The sequence below is a fragment of the Oncorhynchus mykiss genome, chromosome 12 (assembly GCF_013265735.2).
Source record: "Oncorhynchus mykiss isolate Arlee chromosome 12, USDA_OmykA_1.1, whole genome shotgun sequence".
NCBI lineage: Eukaryota > Metazoa > Chordata > Actinopteri > Salmoniformes > Salmonidae > Oncorhynchus > Oncorhynchus mykiss.
The window spans coordinates 59,447,559-59,465,652 of record NC_048576.1 but is presented as its reverse complement, the minus strand read 5'-3'; the positions used below and the strand labels follow the sequence as shown (position 1 = coordinate 59,465,652).

Here is an 18,094-nt window from a genome sequence, read left to right as displayed (position 1 = left end):
TATTTAATTTTAAAACTAAAATGCTTGATTGCTTTTCAAAACATGAATGTCCCGTATTCTGTGTGATGGCATGAACGAATGAATTGATTGATACAGTAACATATATATTGAAATATTGGCCTAAGTAAGTTACGGTATTAAGACTAAACAGGACTCCCTCTTAGGCCAACAGCTCGATTGTGGTTATACAAGGCTAAAGAGTAGCCTGCTAATGATAACGACATTACTTATTATTATAATGACGATCATAATAATAATTGTAATAATAACAACAACAATGGCCTCCACAACGAATCAGACAGGTGTCCTGTTCACCATGAAAGAAAGAAAAAAACATTGCGTTCTGCTCGACTAAAGTAATCTCTGTCGACCAAAAGCATATCGAACAAACAATCGACCAGTTGACTAAAAATGGGGTCTGCCCTAATCAATACACCCAGTCACTACAAAAGATAACGGAGTCCTTCTTAACTCAGTTGCCAGAAAGGAAGGAAATTGTTCAGGGGTTTCACCATGAGGCCAATGGCGAGTTTAAAACAGTTAGAGTTTAATGACTGTGATAGAAAGCTGAGGATGGATCAACAACATTGGAGCTACATTACTCCGCAATACTAACCTAATTGACAGAGTGAAATTAAGGAAGCCTGTATAGAATACAAATATTTCAAAACAGGCATCCTGTTTGCCACAAGGCACTTAACCTCTTAAGTAACACTAAAAAAAATGTGGCAAAGCAATTAACATTTTGTCCTGAGTACCTACCACTCTCCATATTTTCAAGCATAGTGGTGGCTGCATCATGTTATGGGTATGCTTGTAATTGTTAAGGACTGGGGAGTTTTTCAGGATAAAATGAAATGGAATGGAGCTAAGCACACGAGAGGAAACCCTGTTTGTCTGCTTTCCACCAGACACTGGAAGATTAATTCACCTTTCAGAATAACCTAAAACACAAGGCCAAATCTACACTGGAGTTGTTTACCAAGAAGAAAGTGAATGTTCCCGAGTGGCCGAGTTACAGTTTTGACTTTTAATCTGCTTGAAAATCTTTGGCAAGAACAGAAAATGGTTGTCCAGCAATGATTAACAACCAATTTGACAGAGCTTGAAGAATGTTGAAAATAATAAATGGGGAAATGTTGCACAATTCAGGTGTGGAAAGCTCTTAGAGACTTACCCAGAAAGACTCAACTGTAATCACTGCCAAATGTGATTCTAACATGTATTGACTCAGGGGGTTAAATACTTTTAAAAAATACATACACTGTATACATACATATACACACACATACATACATTTCTCAAATATATATATATTTTTTAAATCCAAATGTTCAAATTTTTCTTCCACTTTGACAGTGTATTTAGTGTTGATCATTGAAAAAAAAATCAATTTTAATCCTACCTTGTAACAACAAAATGTGGAAAAAGTAGAAAGGTGTGAATACTTTCTGAAGGCATTGTGTACTGTATGTGTTCTATTTAATTCCATGTGTGGGCCTACCTCTCGTCCAGCTCCTGCAGCCGGCTCTTGACGGTGTGCGCGTTGTTCTCCCTCGTCAGCCTCTGTAGCAGGAAGAAGGTCTGCTGAAACATCCTCAGTAGGTACTCCTCAAAGTCCAGGGGCACACAGTTCTTGGACACCAGCTCGTTGATGCACGTCATGGCCAGCACTCCCAGCCGCGACCTGTCCACCTGCCCGCTGCCGCCCATCTGATGCCCGGGCCGACCTCCGCCATTGGCAGGGGGAGCATGCTCGCCATTGGACGAGCACGACGAGTAGATGGAAGGGGGAGTCTTGGGCTTGACCCGCAGGTCACAGCCAAAACGGGCAAAGTGGAAGATAGAGGCGAGGAGGGAAGGGGTGATGCTGGTAGAAAGGGGGATCCAGCTGAATAGATGGGCCAAACACTCCAGAGCTAGGGAGCACAACTGTTGACTGTCATCATCCAGTGCTGGGATGGGCTGGGATAGCAGCTTGGAGTAATGGGTGCCCTGCAATAGACTGCCCAGCAACTCTGCTTAAAGGGAGGGGGGACGAGGACAAATGAGAGGCCGGGTTAACATAATTTCTCCCAGTCCCGCTCCCCCTCTCAAATAGACACACATTGTCATACAACCTTCACAAACACACTTAGCACAGTTGTCTCCTCTCCTCCCCCATTGTTCACTCCCCCTTGTAGATCTAAGATGACTGGGTGGGTGAAAGCAGTAGCATAACCTATACAATCTAATCAGATCCGTAAAGGGTGTGAACAACTTTCTGGAATGAAATGTGCCCCCTGATTTATAGCCCACATTCTCACCGCTTTCTCCTGAGGTGGGAGAGGGAGGGGGGGTGGCAGCCGTAACACTGTGCTTATCCCAAATCGTCTCCAGGATACCTGCAGGGTAGAAATGTAGAGAAGTGATATTATGGATGTGCACATATCACACCACTAGAATCCACAGAACAGAGAGAGCGATGTGGGGAGAAAGAGAGGGGGGTAGTAAAGTTCACAGGTTGGTGGCAACCTAATTTGGGAGAATGGGCTCATAGTAATGACTAGAGCGGAATTAGTGGAATGATGTCAAATACAGTAAGTAATAGGGAATTGATATAGACTAACAAACGCAAACAATTCACACAATGCAGTTAAGAAACAATGAATGTGCATAAATTGGCAGGAGAGAGTGCATTCTGGAGAGAGAAGTGCATTGTGCATCTGGGTGCTGCATGGTCAATCTCCTCCTCATGGACTGCACCAGATTTGCCACTTCTTGCTGTGAGATGTTACCCCACTCTTCCACCAAGGCACCTGCATGTTCCCGGACATTTCTGGGGGGGGGGGGGGGGGGGGGGGGTCTTGCTGGAGGGTCTTGTCAGGATGAGCCTGCAGGAAGGGTCTACCACATTAGGGAGGAGGATGTCTTCCCTGTAACGCATAGCGTTGAGATCGCCTGCAATGACAACAAGCTCAGTCCAATGATGCAGCGACACACCGCCCCAGACCATGACGGATCCTCCACCTCCAAATTGATCCCGCTCCAGAGTACAGCCCTCGGTGTAACGCTCATTCCTTCGACGATAAATGCAAATCCGACCATCACCCCCGGTGAGCACTTTTTGCCAGTCCTGTCTGGTCCAGCGACGGTGGGTTCGTGCCCATAGGCACAACAAGCCTACAAGTCCTCAGCCCAGCCTCTCTCAGCCTATTGCGGACAGTCGGAGCACTGATGGAGGGATTGTGCGTTCCTGGTGTAACTCGGGCAGTTGTTGTTGCCATCCTGTACCTGTCAGGTGTGATGTTCGGATGTACTGATCCTGTGCAGGTATTGTTACACGTGGTCTGCCACTGCGAAGACAATCAGCTGTCTGTCTTGTCTCCCTGTAGCGCTGTCTTAGGCGTCTCACAGTACGGACAACGCAATTTATTGCCCTGGCCACGTCTGCAGTCCTTATGCCTCCTTGCAGCATGCCTAAGGCACGTTCACGCAGATGAGCAGGGACACTGGGCATCTTTCTTTTGGTGTTTTTCAGAGTCAGGACACTGAAGAGGCCTTTCTACTAAGTTTTCATAACTGTGACCTTAATTGCCTACCGTCTGCAAGCGTCTTAATGACCATTCCACAGGTGCATGTTCATTAATTGTTTATGGTTCATTGAACAAGCATGGGAAAGTGTTTAAACCCTTTACAATGAAGTTAAGTTAAGTTATTATTTGAAATTCTACTAATTATCTTTGAAAGACAGGGGCCTGAAAAAGGGACGTTTCTTTTTTTAATGAGTTTATATTAGGGATGCACGATATATCAGTGAACATATCGGAATCGGACGATATTAGCAAAAAATTCCTGACCGGGTGATGTGTTGTGAAGCTCGCCACAATAAGGATTAGCCACAATAGTGGAATTTGCAGTTCACCTTCAAAATAAAAGTACCTCTTTGAAAGTGATGCAGAAGGTTACAATTGGTGGAATCATGCCATATTAAGTCTTGATCATTTTAAACAAGGTTGGAATATGAAGCAATGAAATGGGGTTTCAGTCTACTCGGTAACACCCACAGAACACAACTGTGAAGAGTTGATGCAAATATTAGCGTTGTAGCTCTTATCGGGGGACTGTGACATCACCTCCCCAGTCAGCCTATTGACATTAATATTGCACTGTGCAGCTTTACCTAAGGATTGGGGATCAATGAAATGGGGTAACATGCCTCAAATGCAACTAATTAACAAATTAGTATTTTGTTGATTTTATATAACATTCCAACCTTGTTTAGCAGGATATATTCAATTATGGCATAATTCTACTATTTGTATTAATTTGCATTACCGTCAATGACATACTTTTATTTTGAAGGCTAACCGCAAAGTCCACTATTGTGCCTACTTCTTACTGTGGCTAGCTTCACATAGATGAGTCCGACCACCATTAATCAAAATAGAACGGTCTTATAAATCAGGGTTATTTTAGATGACACCTAGCTATATAGTTAGCTAGCTAACAACAGCTACTGAAACAGATTATTATTTGCTATGTTTTTGGGGAAGAACATTGTTTGCATCCATGAGCTAGCTAGCTTTTTTTATGACCAGCACTGTAGGTGCGCCAGACACCTTTACCAGCATTATAGCATACGTATCGATGAATCGTTGTGACATATGAAATATGAGTGACAGTGTAATTACTACGTACAATTTTTATGAACGCATTAATTTATTATGTGACGTGCAGTCATTTCAGGTCCTGATTGGTCAACAAGTTTATTTGATACGTCAAATAGTGTTATTAGACGTGCATCTTTTTTGACACGCAAAGACCCAAACGGCGTTCCATAGAAATCCTGATAGAGAATGAAACGACTGAACATATGAACAATGAAACAGCACAGCAAGTAAGTGAAAGAAATGGGTTTTGATTATGTTTTACTGGTAATGGGGACACATGTAAATGCCAACAAAATTACTTTTTGGTCAGTGTAGTGTGTGTGTAACCTTTATTTAACCAGGCAAGTCAGTTAAGAACTAATTCTTATTTGCAATGACGGCCTAACCTGGCCAAACCCGGGGAGGCTGGGCCAATTTGTGGGCCGCCCTATGGGACTCCCAATCACGGCCAGATGTGATACAGCCTGAACTCGAACCAGGGACTGTAGAGACGCCTCTTGCATTGAGATGCAGTGCCTTAGATAGCTGCGTCCATGTGTGTGTTAACTATTTAACTGTACTAGAATGCTTAAAAAGGAGAGCAGAGACCATTCCAGAGTTTGCTTTGCCAGTCAGCCGTTTAGGCAGTGCACGGATTGCTTTAAATATGTCGTGCCTATACATTAATAAATCATTCTAAATACTTACCCAGAGAGCATGACCTGGCCACATTAAAAAAAATAGCTGTGGATTGTTTTAAGCTCGCAATTTGGGCAAGTGAAAAGCAGTTAAATAGGACTACACAGTATTTCTAAATACAATCGTAGATTGGGACAATAATTTCGGACAATAATTTCCTCCTCCAGGTAAGATGGATGCATTGTAAAATGTGCGTCTCCCCCTTTTCGCAGCCCTAGATGGTTGCATTTAATAAAGTCACTTAGGTCCCCCGTTTTGCCCATTTGAATGTTCAATCAAACAGTAACAATGCCTCGATGCCTGTCTTATATAGCAAGCCATAGCCATGTAACTCACTCTGTAGGAGCGATCGGTTCGGGTTTATAAAATGCCACATTTTTCCCGTGCTATGAAAGGAAAAGAAAGGTCTTTGATTAGGCCTACTCTGTCCCTACGCCCTAAGGAAGGCATTGTTCAGAACTGTGTCTTGCAGTGACTTAAATTATTAGCCTAAATTATGGCTATGCAATATACTCAAATTAGGAATCGTAGCCTATATTACATTAGTCTGCAAATGCGATTTTAGATGCATGCAATCTTTATTATAAAGGCGCAATTTTATGGTGAAAAAAATTGTCAGCATTTGATGTTTTACCGTTCCACAGGTAAAGGACTCAATTTATGATCAGTTTTAGTACTGGTTGACGTTGTATATGCCTTTCCACAGACCTTTACATTTTATATTGTGCTGATAACAAATGTCTGGGGTCATTTGTTTGTTTTTGCTGTTCTCCAAATAGCATTAGAGGTTTTTGTTTTATTGTGTAGAAATGCAGTAGATGAGCTTCAACTTCCCCACAACCCACTATGCCATACCATTTCATGTCAACAATCTCCACAAAATACATTTGTGAGAAAAAAATAACACTAATATATCTTGAGTAGATAAATATTCAACTTCCTGGGTCAATGTTAGAATCACCACACCTGGATTGTGCAACATTTGCCCATTATTCTTTTTAAAATTCTTCAAGCTCTGTTAAATTGGTTGTTGATCATTGCTGGACAACAATTTTCAGGTCTTGCCATAGATGTTCAAGCAGATTTAATTCAAAACTGTAACTCGGCCACTCAGGAACTTTCACAGTCTTTTTGGTAAGCAACACCAGTGTAGATTTGGCCTTGTGTTTTAGGTTATTATCCTGATGAAAGGTGAATTCATCTCCCAGTGTCTGGTGGAAAGCAGACAACCAGGTTTTCTACTAAGATTTAGTCTGTGCTTAGCTCCATCCCGTTTCTTTTGTGTTCTGAAAAACTCTGCATAACATGATGCAGCCACCACTATGCATGGAAATGATGTAGTCATACTCTAATGTGTTGTATTAGATTTTCCACAAACATAAAATGTATTCAGGACGAAAAGTAAATGACTTTTCCACATTTTTTGCAGTGTTACTGTTGCGAACAGGATGCATGTTTTGGAATATTTTTATTCTAGACAGGCTTCCTTCTTTCACTCTGTCAATTAGGTTTATTTTGTGAAGTAACTAATGTTGTTGATCCATTCTCAGTTCTCCCATTACAGCCTTTAAACTCTGTTTTAAAGTCACCATTACTCTTATGGTGAAATCCATTAGTGGTTTCCTTCCTCTCCAGCAACTGAGTTATGCATCTTTGTAGTGACTGGTTGTATTTATACACCATCCAAAGTATAATAAATAACTTCACCATGCTCAAAGGGATATTCAATGTCTGCTTTTTTTTTTTTTTTACCCATCTACCAATACAGTGCCTTGCGAAAGTATTCGGCCCCCTTGAACTTTGCGACCTTTTGCCATATTTCAGGCTTCAAACATAAAGATATAAAACTGTATTTTTTTGTGAAGAATCAACAAGTGGGACACAATCATGAAGTGGAACGACATTTATTGGATATTTCAAACTTTTTTAACAAATCAAAAACTGAAAAATTGGGCGTGCAAAATTATTCAGCCCCTTTACTTTCAGTGCAGCAAACTCCAGAAGTTCAGTGAGGATCTCTGAATGATCCAATGTTGACCTAAATGACTAATGATGATAAATACAATCCACCTGTGTGTAATCAAGTCTCCGTATAAATGCACCTGCACTGTGATAGTCTCAGAGGTCCGTTAAAAGCGCAGAGAGCATCATGAAGAACAAGGAACACACCAGGCAGGTGCGATATACTGTTGTGAAGAAGTTTAAAGACGGATTTGGATACAAAAAGATTTCCCAAGCTTTAAACATCCCAAGGAGCACTGTGCAAGCGATACTATTGAAATGGAAGGAGTATCAGACCACTGCAAATCTACCAAGACCTGGCCGTCCCTCTAAACTTTCAGCTCATACAAGGAGAAGACTGATCAGAGATGCAGCCAAGAGGCCCATGATCACTCTGGATGAACTGCAGAGATCTACAGCTGAGGTGGGAGACTCTGTCCATAGGACAACAATCAGTTGTATATTGCACAAATCTGGCCTTTATGGAAGAGTGGCAAGAAGAAAGCCATTTCTTAAAGATATCCATAAAAGGTGTCGTTTAAAGTTTGCCACAAGCCACCTGGGAGACACACCAAACATGTGGAAGAAGGTGCTCTGGTCAGATGAAACCAAAATTGAACTTTTTGGCAACAATGCAAAACGTTATGTTTGGCGTAAAAGCAACACAGCTCATCACCCTGAACACACCATCCCCACTGTCAAACATGGTGGTGGCAGCATCATGGTTTGGGCCTGCTTTTCTTCAGCGGGGACAGGGAAGATGGTTCAAATTGATGGGAAGATGGATGGAGCCAAATACAGGACCATTCTGGAAGAAAACCTGATGGAGTCTGCAAAAGACCTGAGACTGGGACGGAGATTTGTCTTCCAACAAGACAATGATCCAAAACATAAAGCAAAATCTACAATGGAATGGTTCAAAAATAAACATATCCAGGTGTTAGAATGGCCAAGTCAAAGTCCAGACCTGAATCCAATCGAGAATCTGTGGAAAGAACTGAAAACTGCTGTTCACAAATGCTCTCCATCCAACCTCACTGAGCTCGAGCTGTTTTGCAAGGAGGAATGGGAAAAAATTTCAGTCTCTCGATGTGCAAAACTGATAGAGACATACCCCAAGCGACTTACAGCTGTAATCGCAGCAAAAGGTGGCGCTACAAAGTATTAACTTAAGGGGGCTGAATAATTTTGCACGCCCAATTTTTCAGTTTTTGATTTGTTAAAAAAGTTTGAAATATCCAATAAATGTCATTCCACTTCATGATTGTGTCCCACTTGTTGTTGATTCTTCACACAAAAAATACAGTTTTATATCTTTATGTTTGAAGCCTGAAATGTGGCAAAAGGTCGCAAAGTTCAAGGGGGCCGAATACTTTCGCAAGGCACTGTAGGTGCCCTACTTTGCGAGGCATTGGAAAACCTCCCTGGCCTTTGTGGTTGAATCTGTTTAACTTATTATGTGACTTGTTAGAACACAAACGCATATGTGACTTGTTAAATATTTTTACTCCTGAACTTATTTAGGCTTGCCATAATAAAAGGTGTTGAATAATTAGACTGAAGACATTTAAGCTTTTCATTTTTAATGAATGTAAAAAAAAAGAAGAAAAACATAATCCCACTGACATGATCGGGTATTGTGTTTACAAAAAAAAAATCGTAATGGGCTATTGTGCCAGTGACAATTTTTTTTAAAATCTACATTTAATCTATTTTAAATTCAGGCTGTAACAAAATGTGGAAAAGGTAAAGGTATGTGAATAGTTTCTGAAGGCACTGTAACTGGAAGCATGCTATTGATAGAACCAAAGGATTCTGTACTGGCACGCATCACATCAAGCAAGGAGCATTTAAAATGCACTGCACTGTGAAGAAAAAAAAGAAGAAGTTCTAAACGCCATGGGAACTGACTGAGGTGTCAACACTTGTTAATGATAGCCAGCAAGAACTCATCTTCCTCTTGGACAAATGTGTTCAGTCAGCACTAGGGCTGTAGCGGTCACGAAATTTTGACTGCCGGTGATTGTCAAGCAAATAACTGTCGGTCTCATGGTAATTGACCATTAATTAACAATCATTGAGTATCTCCTGGCTTCCACAAATAGTCTACAAGCACCTGATGCAGACTTTTGGAACATCAACATTTTAAAAAGTCTAATAAATCCATGTAATATATCCCATACATTCCCAATAAATCCATTATTTATTTTAGACCGGTCAAAAGAAGCATGATATGAAGAAAATGTTATCTTTTTCAGAATAAATTAATAGCATACTCAGTTGTCCTTATGTTAGGTGCTGATGTGGCTATGCCAAATGGCTGTGGGCTACATTTGTTTATTTAGCAGACAACATTTCCTTATAATTCCATGGCATTATGTTAAATTATTTTATAGTATGAAAAATACAACTGAACAAAGCTGAATAAAATATAAATCTTTTCTCCCAACGATTTGAGGGAGTGCCCACATGCGGCTATTCTGTGTAGAGCAGTTAACAAAGAAATAGGTATTCCTATATGCTTAATTTTGAGTTATTAATGTAACTTTAGTTGTACAAATGTTGGGCTATATGTTTAGATTTTTAATACATTGTAAGGCTGCATGACGAGACTTTTTTTTTTAAGTCGCTTGAAAGGCACGAGCTCCGCTGTTTTTTGCGCAGGCAATACACACTCCAAAAGTCTCTCATTCACAATTTGACAAGCACTTGATTATTTCATGGCGGGATCCCCTTTGTGGCCATAATGCACCCCCCCCAAAAAATCTATGTGCTGCGCAAGTTTTACAGAGCAAGCCAGACTGCTTTAGCCATGGCACCTCCTACTCAATTTTGGCTGAATAACTTAAGTGCAGCTTAGTTTAATTTCTCAACTTTTGCCATCTAAGCAGTGCCAACGTGCATGAACACTGCGAACCGCTCCGCTTGGGTAACGGGCCAGCGTTTCACCTCCCAACTTCCCAATGTAATGAATGGGCGAAGTTGCTCACCTGTCAGTAATCCCAGCACTGTGGGGACCTGCTCCAGTAACAGTTTGCGCAGTTCGTCTTTCCGTGCCACGCTCAAATCCTCCCGTGGGCACGCCATCTCCTCGGATGTGGTCTTGAGCAAAACTAGTCCCAGAGAGGCCATGGTAGGAGACTGGATCAGCTGCAGTAACACACACACATCAATTTGTGATAACATCACAGCAAAAGTGCATTCTGTAGCCTTTTTATTTGGGCTCCCGAGTGGCACAGCGTCTCAGTGCTAGAGGGGTCACTACAGACCGTGATTTGCTTCCAGGCTGTACCACAATCGTTTGTGATTTGGAGTCCCATAGGCCTGAGCACAATTGGCCCAGCGTCATTAGGGTTTGGCCGGGGTAGGCCGTCATTGTAAATAAGAATTTATTAACTGACTTGCCTAGTTAAATAAAGGTTAAAAAATTAAAAATAATCCTAAAGTAGTAGAACTACGAATTATACACACGATCACAGCAAAAACAAAACGCGCACACACACCAACATTATTTGAATCAAACCAATCAGTGCACCTGTCCAGAGACAAGGAATGGGTGGCCTCACTTATGAACAAAAAATATAAGCAACTAAATGTACATTAAATGTACATCAATCTGATTGTGACTGTCACTTGGAAAATCTTAAATTCTTTAAATGGCATACCTCAATACTGTACCTTGTGTATGTTCATTTATTGTTACTGTTAGTATGTCTAAATTGTACTTATGTCAGCATGCATTTGCTAAAACACCCAATAAATATACTTATTGAAAAGCAATATACTATACACAAGTCAGTTTAGACATCTACTTTAGGCATGACAAGTAATTTTTCCAACAATTGTTTACGGACAGATTATTTCACTTATAATTTTCACTGTATCACAATTCCAGTGGGTCAGAAGTTTGCATACACTTAGTTGACTGCGCCTTTAAACAGCTTTAAAAATTCCAGAAAACGATGTCATGGCTTTAGAAGCTCCTGATAGGCTAATTGACATTATTTGAGTCAATAGGAGATGTACCTGTGGATGAATAGATGTTCAGGAGTCTTATGGCTTGTGGGTATAAGCTGTTTAGAAACCTCTTGGAGCTAGACTTGGCGCTCCGGTACCGCTTGCCGAGAGAACAATCTATGACTAGGGTGGCTGGAGTCTGACAATTTGTAGGGCCTTCCTCTGACACCGCCTGGTATAGAGGTCCTGGATGGCAGGAAGCTTGGCCCTGGTGATGTACTGGCCCGTACACACTACCCTCTGTAGTGCCTTGTGGTTAGAGGCTGAGCAGTTGCCTCACCAGGCAGTGATGCAACCAGATGCTCTCGACGGTGCTGCTGTAGAAGTGTTTGAGGATCTGAGGACCCATGACAAATCTTTTCAGTCTCTTGAGGGGAATAGGTTTTGTCGTGCCCTCTTTACAACTTTCTTGGTGTGCTTAGACCATGTCAGTTTGTTGGTGATGTGGACACCAAGGAACTTGAAGCTCTCAACCTGTTCCACTGCAGCTCTATCAATGAGAATGGGTTGTGCTCTGTCCTCTTTTTCCTGTAGTCCACAATCATCTCCTTTGTCTCGATCATGTTGAGTGAGAGGTTGTTGTCCTGGCACCACACGGCCAGGTCTCTGACCTCCCTATAGGCTGTCTCGTTGTTGTCGGTGAACAGGCCTACTTCTGTTGTGTCATCTGCAAACCTAATGATGGTATTGGAGCCGTGCAGTCATGAGTGAACAGGGAGTACAGGAGGGGACTGAGCACGCACCCCTGAGGGGCCCCCGTGTTGAGGATCCACGTGGCGGATGTGTAGATAACTACCCTTACCACCTGAAGGCAGCCAGGAAGTCCAAGATCCAGTTACAGAGGGAGGTGTTTAGTCCCCAGGTACTTATCTTAGTGATGAGCTTTGAGGGCACTATGGTGTTGAACGCTGAGCTGTAGTCAATGAATAGCATTCTCACAAAGATGTTCCTTTTGTCCAGGTGGGAAAGGGCAGTGTGGAGTGCAATAGAGATTGCATCATCTGTGGATCTGTTAGAGCGGTATGCAAATTGGAGTGGGTCTAGGGTTTCTGGGATAATGGTGTTGATGTGAGCCATGACCAGCCTTTCAAAGCACTTCATGGCTACAGATGTGAGTGCTACGGGTTATGCAGGTTACTTTAGTGTTTTTGGACACAGGGACTATGGTGATCTGCTTAAAACATGTTGGTATTACAGAATCGGACAGGGAGAGATTGAAAATGTCAGTGAAGACACTTGCCAATTGGTCAGCGCATGCTCGCAATACACGTCCTGGTAATCAGTCTGGCCCAGCGGCCTTGTGAATGTTGACCTGTTTAAGGTCTTACATTGGCTGTGGAGCGTAACCACAGTCTTCCAGAACAGCTAGTGTGCTCATGCATGTTTCAGTGTTATTTGCCTTGAAGCGAGCATAGAAGTAGTTTAGCTTGTTTGGTAGGCTCGTGTCACTGGGCAGCTCTCGGCTGTGCTTCCCTTTGTAGTCTAATGGTTTGCAAGCCCTGCCACATCCGACGAGCGCCGGTGCAGTACAATTCGATTGTAGTCCGGTAATGGCACTTTGCCTGTTTAATGGTTTGCAGGAGGGCATAGCGGGATTTCTTATAAGCTTCCGGGTTAGAGTCCCGCTCCTTGAAAGCGGCAGCTCTAGCATTTAGCTCAGTGCGGATGTTGCCTGTAATTCATGGTTTCTGGTTGGGGTATGTACGTTTGGTCACTGTGGACACGACGTCATCAATGCACTTATTGATATAGCCAATGACTGATGTGGAGTACTCCTCAATGGCATAGGAAGAATCCCGGAACATATTCCAGTCTGCAGAAATACAGAAAATGCTAAAGGGTTCACAAACTTTCTCAGCACTGTACTGCAACTGTACATAGTGTTTGTATAGGACTGGATGATGACATGGGGATGATAACCCGTAATAAAGGCTTCCAATGGCCAATGCAAATGTTTAAGGCCCGGAGCAGTCAAAATTCAGTTTTTCCCTGTGTTTTAGATATTGTACAACAGTTGATGAAACTAACACTGTAAAAGTGTGAAAAATAGAATTATTATTTCCTGACAGTTGCTGGTTGAAAATACAATCTTCACAGGACCTTCTAAATCAGCAGGCTTTGCATGGGTGGAGTGTCGGCTTGCCTGGTGACGTCACCTGAATTAGTTAATAGACCAATAACAAAAAGCGTTCTGAACTAGGGCTGTGGTGGTCATGGAATTCCGTCAGCCGGTGATTGTCAAGCAAATAACTGTTGGTCTCAAGTTAATTGACCGTTCATGAACATTTTGCATCGCCTGGCTTCCACACAGCCTACAAGCCCCCGATGCAGACTTTTGGAACGTCAACATTTTTAAAAGTCTAATAAATCCATGTAATATAGCCAACACTTTCACAATAAATCCATTATTTTAGACAGGTCTAAAGAAGCATGATATTAAGAAAAATGTAGCTTTTAGCTTAAAACATTGCTAAACGATTAGGCTATTTCTTCACATTATAAGAACAGCAATGCACACATGGCAGTAGGCTATAAGCGCAAATGTTCCATTAGCGGGAAAACACCATTATCAAAAGTGACTGCAAATGTGACTATGCATGTAATGCTTTTATTATAAAGGAACATTTTTATAAAAGGTGCATTTTTATGGTGAAACTTATCTTCCCCAAACTTAAAACTCATGCACTGCTTATGTATGTCAGTTAGGCTCTACACAACTTGTAAAGCAGATTCATGTGCTTAATTTGTCCACTTTAGTTGTGATACAAACCTTATCAAAACATATAGGCCTATGGGCTAGGCTAAATGAGGTGTGTGACTATGATTCAAAAAAGCACAAAAAAAAAAAACATTGTTTCTTACCTTATACTGGGCATCATTCACAAGTGCTAATATTGTCACCCATTAGACTATTCTTGATTTAATCTGGTCTTTAAATATACAAAATAACATTTGTGAGAATATTTTGGGGATTTAGAATGGACCATTATCATGCACCTGTCTCGAAACAGGGGCAGCAGGGAAAAAATACATGTTGTGTATGCACTTAAATAGCGAATGGAGAACACTTTTCCCGTGGTTCATTTTCATGCCAGGCAGGTGGGCTATACTCCTGTAGTAAAGACAAGCAGAGTGTTTAATATTAGGAAAGTTGATGAATAAATAAATATAGTAGGCCTAGCCTCTATAGAAAGCTGATGGGGTCCTCCTATTTTTAATAGAGGCCATCACTCCATCCCACAATTGCATAGCTTATAGAAATGTTGTGCAACATGAGCTCTCATGAAGTGTTTGATTAGATTTTCAATTGCATTTGCAGTGATTAAATGGACAATAGAGTGCTGAGTACCAGGCAGTTAGCAAGTTTGGTAGGCTGCTAATGACCATCAGCATCAGAGCTTGGAGAAGCCTAATTACCGTGACTAAGTGTTCATGTGGAATTTGACTGCCTTTATAACTTGTGATTGCTGGTGTGGCGGTAATACGGTCACTGCAACAGCCCTATTCTGAACTTCTCTGCCAATAAGAGCTAGTTTTCAGTTTTCCCCTGCTCACTCAGACCACGCCCAGACAGTCCTAGCAAAATTCTTGCTTGAGAAATTGATTTATTTTTAGACCATTTTATTCAAAAACTATTGCAATAAGGTAATTAATTGTTTACCAGAAATTAATTTTTAGCCTGTCAAGCAAATGAATGAAATCGTGGATTGCAGCCAAGTGCTCTCCATGCACAATTTGCAGATGCTAAAACAGTTGAGAGATGTCAAATTCTTATTTATAATGACGGTCTACCAAAAGGCAAAGCACACATCACGACGAGACAACACTACATAAAGAGAGACCTAAAGACAACACAGCATGGTAGCAACACATGGCAGCAGACCAACATGGAAGCAGTACAAAACAAGGTACAAACATTGTTGGGTACAGACAGCAGCACAAAGGACAAGAAGGTAGATCACAATACATCACGTTGAGATAAAACTGTCCAGTGTAAGTGTTTGTTGCAGCTCGTTCCAGTCGCTAGCTGCAGCGAAATAAGTGAAAACTATAGACATCCAGAAAGCCAGTTAGTTGATTATTGACAAGTTATTCAACACTTTTGATAAACAGAGCAAAATAGAAATAGGCCTATAACAGTTAGGATCAGCTTGATCTCCCCCTTTAAATAAAGGATGAACCGTGGCTGCCTTCCAAGCAATGGGAACCCCAGAATTGAGCGGCAGGTTAAAAAAGGTCAGGTAAAGGCTTGGCGATGATCAAGGCAGCAAACTTAAAGGGACTAAACCATCTGACCCAGATGTTTTATTTGGGTCAAGTTTAAGGAACTCCTTTAGCACCTCAGATTCAGTGACCGCCTGCAAGGAGAAACTTTGTAGCGGGGGAAAAAGAGGGAGGAGCATCGGGGCTTGTCGCATTAGAAGGGGTGGGAGATGAGGAAATGTTGGACAGGCAAGGAGGCATGGCTGAGTCAAATAGGAATCCTGACTTAATGAAGTGATGATTAAAGAGCTCAGCCATGTGCTTCTTGTCAGTAACAACCACATCATCAACGTTAAGGGACATGGGCAGCTGTGAGGAGGAGGGTTTATTCTCCAGGTCTTTAACCGTTTTCCAGAACTTCTTGGGGTTAGACCCACAGAAAGAGAACCGCTCCTTAAAGTAACTAACTTTGGCCTTCCGGATAGCCTGAGTGCACTTATTTCTCATTTACCTGAACAAGAGCCAGTCAGCCTGAGTATACGTGTTGATATGCAACATTCTGATGAAGGCCATTGACAGCCTAAACATCGTGATTTTAATATTTAGATAAATAAAGTATGAAGTTGTTAATTGTGACCAAGAGTTCCCCCTATTCCAGTGGTCACAATTACATTCAGCCATTGGGGCGTTTCTTTCCTTGAGCGGATGGTCGGAACATAAAACATTTGTACACTGCAAATTGACCGCATGAGGCCCAAACGGATACACAGAGTACAAAACTTTAAGAACACCTGCTCTTTCCTTGACATAGACTGACCAGGTGAATCCAGGTGAAAGCTATGATCCCTTATTGATGTCACTTGTTAAATCTACTTCAAATCAGTGTAGGTGAAGGGGAGGAGACAGGTTGACAGGTTGTGTGCCATTCAGAGGGTGAATGGTCAAGACAAAGGTTAAGTGCCTTTAAACAGGGTATGGTAGTAGGTAGGTGCAAGGCGCACCAGTTTGTGTAAAGAACTGCGATGCTGCTGGGTTTTTCACACTCAACAGTTTATCAAGAATAGTCCACCACCCAAAGAACATCCAGCCAACTTGTGGAAAGCATTGGAGTCAACATGAGCCAGCATCCCAATGTAACGCTTGACACCTTGTAGAGTGCATCCCCTGAAATTGAGGCGGTTTGTGAAAGGAGGGGGGGTTTGCAGCTCAATATTAGGGAGTTGTTCTTAATGTTTATCCACTCAACTATGAATGTATTTTTTGGCTCAGAAAACCTGTGGGGCCGCCTATTCCTTCCTGATATGCAACAACTTGAGTTAGGTTTAGGGCTCACCTGAAGGGTGTTGGTGAAGAAATCATGGTAGAACATGGGCCAGTCCTGGCGACCAATATCCACTATGACTTTACAGAGTTTGTTGCGTATGAAGAAGGGCAGAGCTTTGTGCTGGGCCAGCAACAGCTTGGGCAGGCAGCTACGGATCTCCATTTTGTCCTGCGAGGCTACTCCCAGCCACATCTTATTGACCAGGTTCTGAAAAGGCAACAATGGGTAGATTTTCAGGTGTTATGACAACCACTTTGCATAACTTTATTTGAACTAGCCAAACACTTATAACTTATAACCATAATTAGGCCTATAATGTGATAGCTGAGACTCAAAGTGTAGGGTGTCTTCTCTTGCTATTGCATATTAATTCCAGTCATCAGCAACACACCACTAGGTTGGGTACATGTCTAATATCAATGTGTTAACAATAACCAGGGTTATAAAATGACTATGGGTTGAGGGAAATTCTCATTTTAACAGATAATTTTAAAACTTTTTGGAAAAGGTGTACATTGTGAGAAGCCTGGGGTGGGGTTAGCCATTAATTACTGTTCTGCATCGTAACACGATCATAAAATCCTAAAATGTTGCAACATTATGATCTGTCCAACATGTTTTCTGACAGTTTTTACATGTGCCATGGAAGTACTCTTGACATTATTATGCAGCCGTTATAAATCAGAATACCGCAATATGTCACAATGCATGAATATATGCACTTATTGCATTATAATAATACATTTCATTTTAAGTGCTTTTCAAGACACCCAAAGTCACATACACAAGAAATGATATTGTCATAATATATATTTGGCAAGTTATGACACATGCTATGACGCTTAATAACACTTATGAACCGTTATGGAGGACAGCTTATATCTTTGGGCTTTTAGTGACGTTCATAATTATAAATCACAGTGAGAGAAAAAATATTAAAGGGATACTTTTGGATTTTGGCAATGAGGCCCTTTATCTACTTCCCCAGAGTCAGCATTGGCTCATGAAACTACATCTAACTTTCTTTAAAAAAAATGGTATCAATGAGTTCATCAGACTCTGGGGAAGTAGATAAAGGGCCTCATGGCCAAAATCCAAAAGTATCCCTTTAATAATATACTGTAGGCTACAGAAACAATTGCAAAGGCCTACATAACCTTACATTGCAGACACTCTCTCCTAGAACCCAAAGAGGTACCCATAACACAGTTTCAGAAAA

The 18,094-nt window shown here is 41.5% G+C and overlaps 1 protein-coding gene across 1 annotated transcript in view; it reads right to left on the bottom strand.

Moving 5' to 3' along the window:
- The window catches only part of xpo6 (exportin 6), a 62,120-nt gene that overhangs the window by 36,698 nt on the left and 7,328 nt on the right, over positions 1–18,094 (bottom strand). The window contains exons 4-7 of the mRNA XM_021624327.2: positions 16,885–17,082; positions 10,322–10,481; positions 2,307–2,384; positions 1,505–2,018 (exon numbers count right to left, since the gene is read on the bottom strand). Coding sequence (XP_021480002.1) covers positions 1,505–2,018; positions 2,307–2,384; positions 10,322–10,481; positions 16,885–17,082 — 950 coding nt within the window. The remainder of the gene's footprint in view (positions 1–1,504; positions 2,019–2,306; positions 2,385–10,321; positions 10,482–16,884; positions 17,083–18,094) is intronic.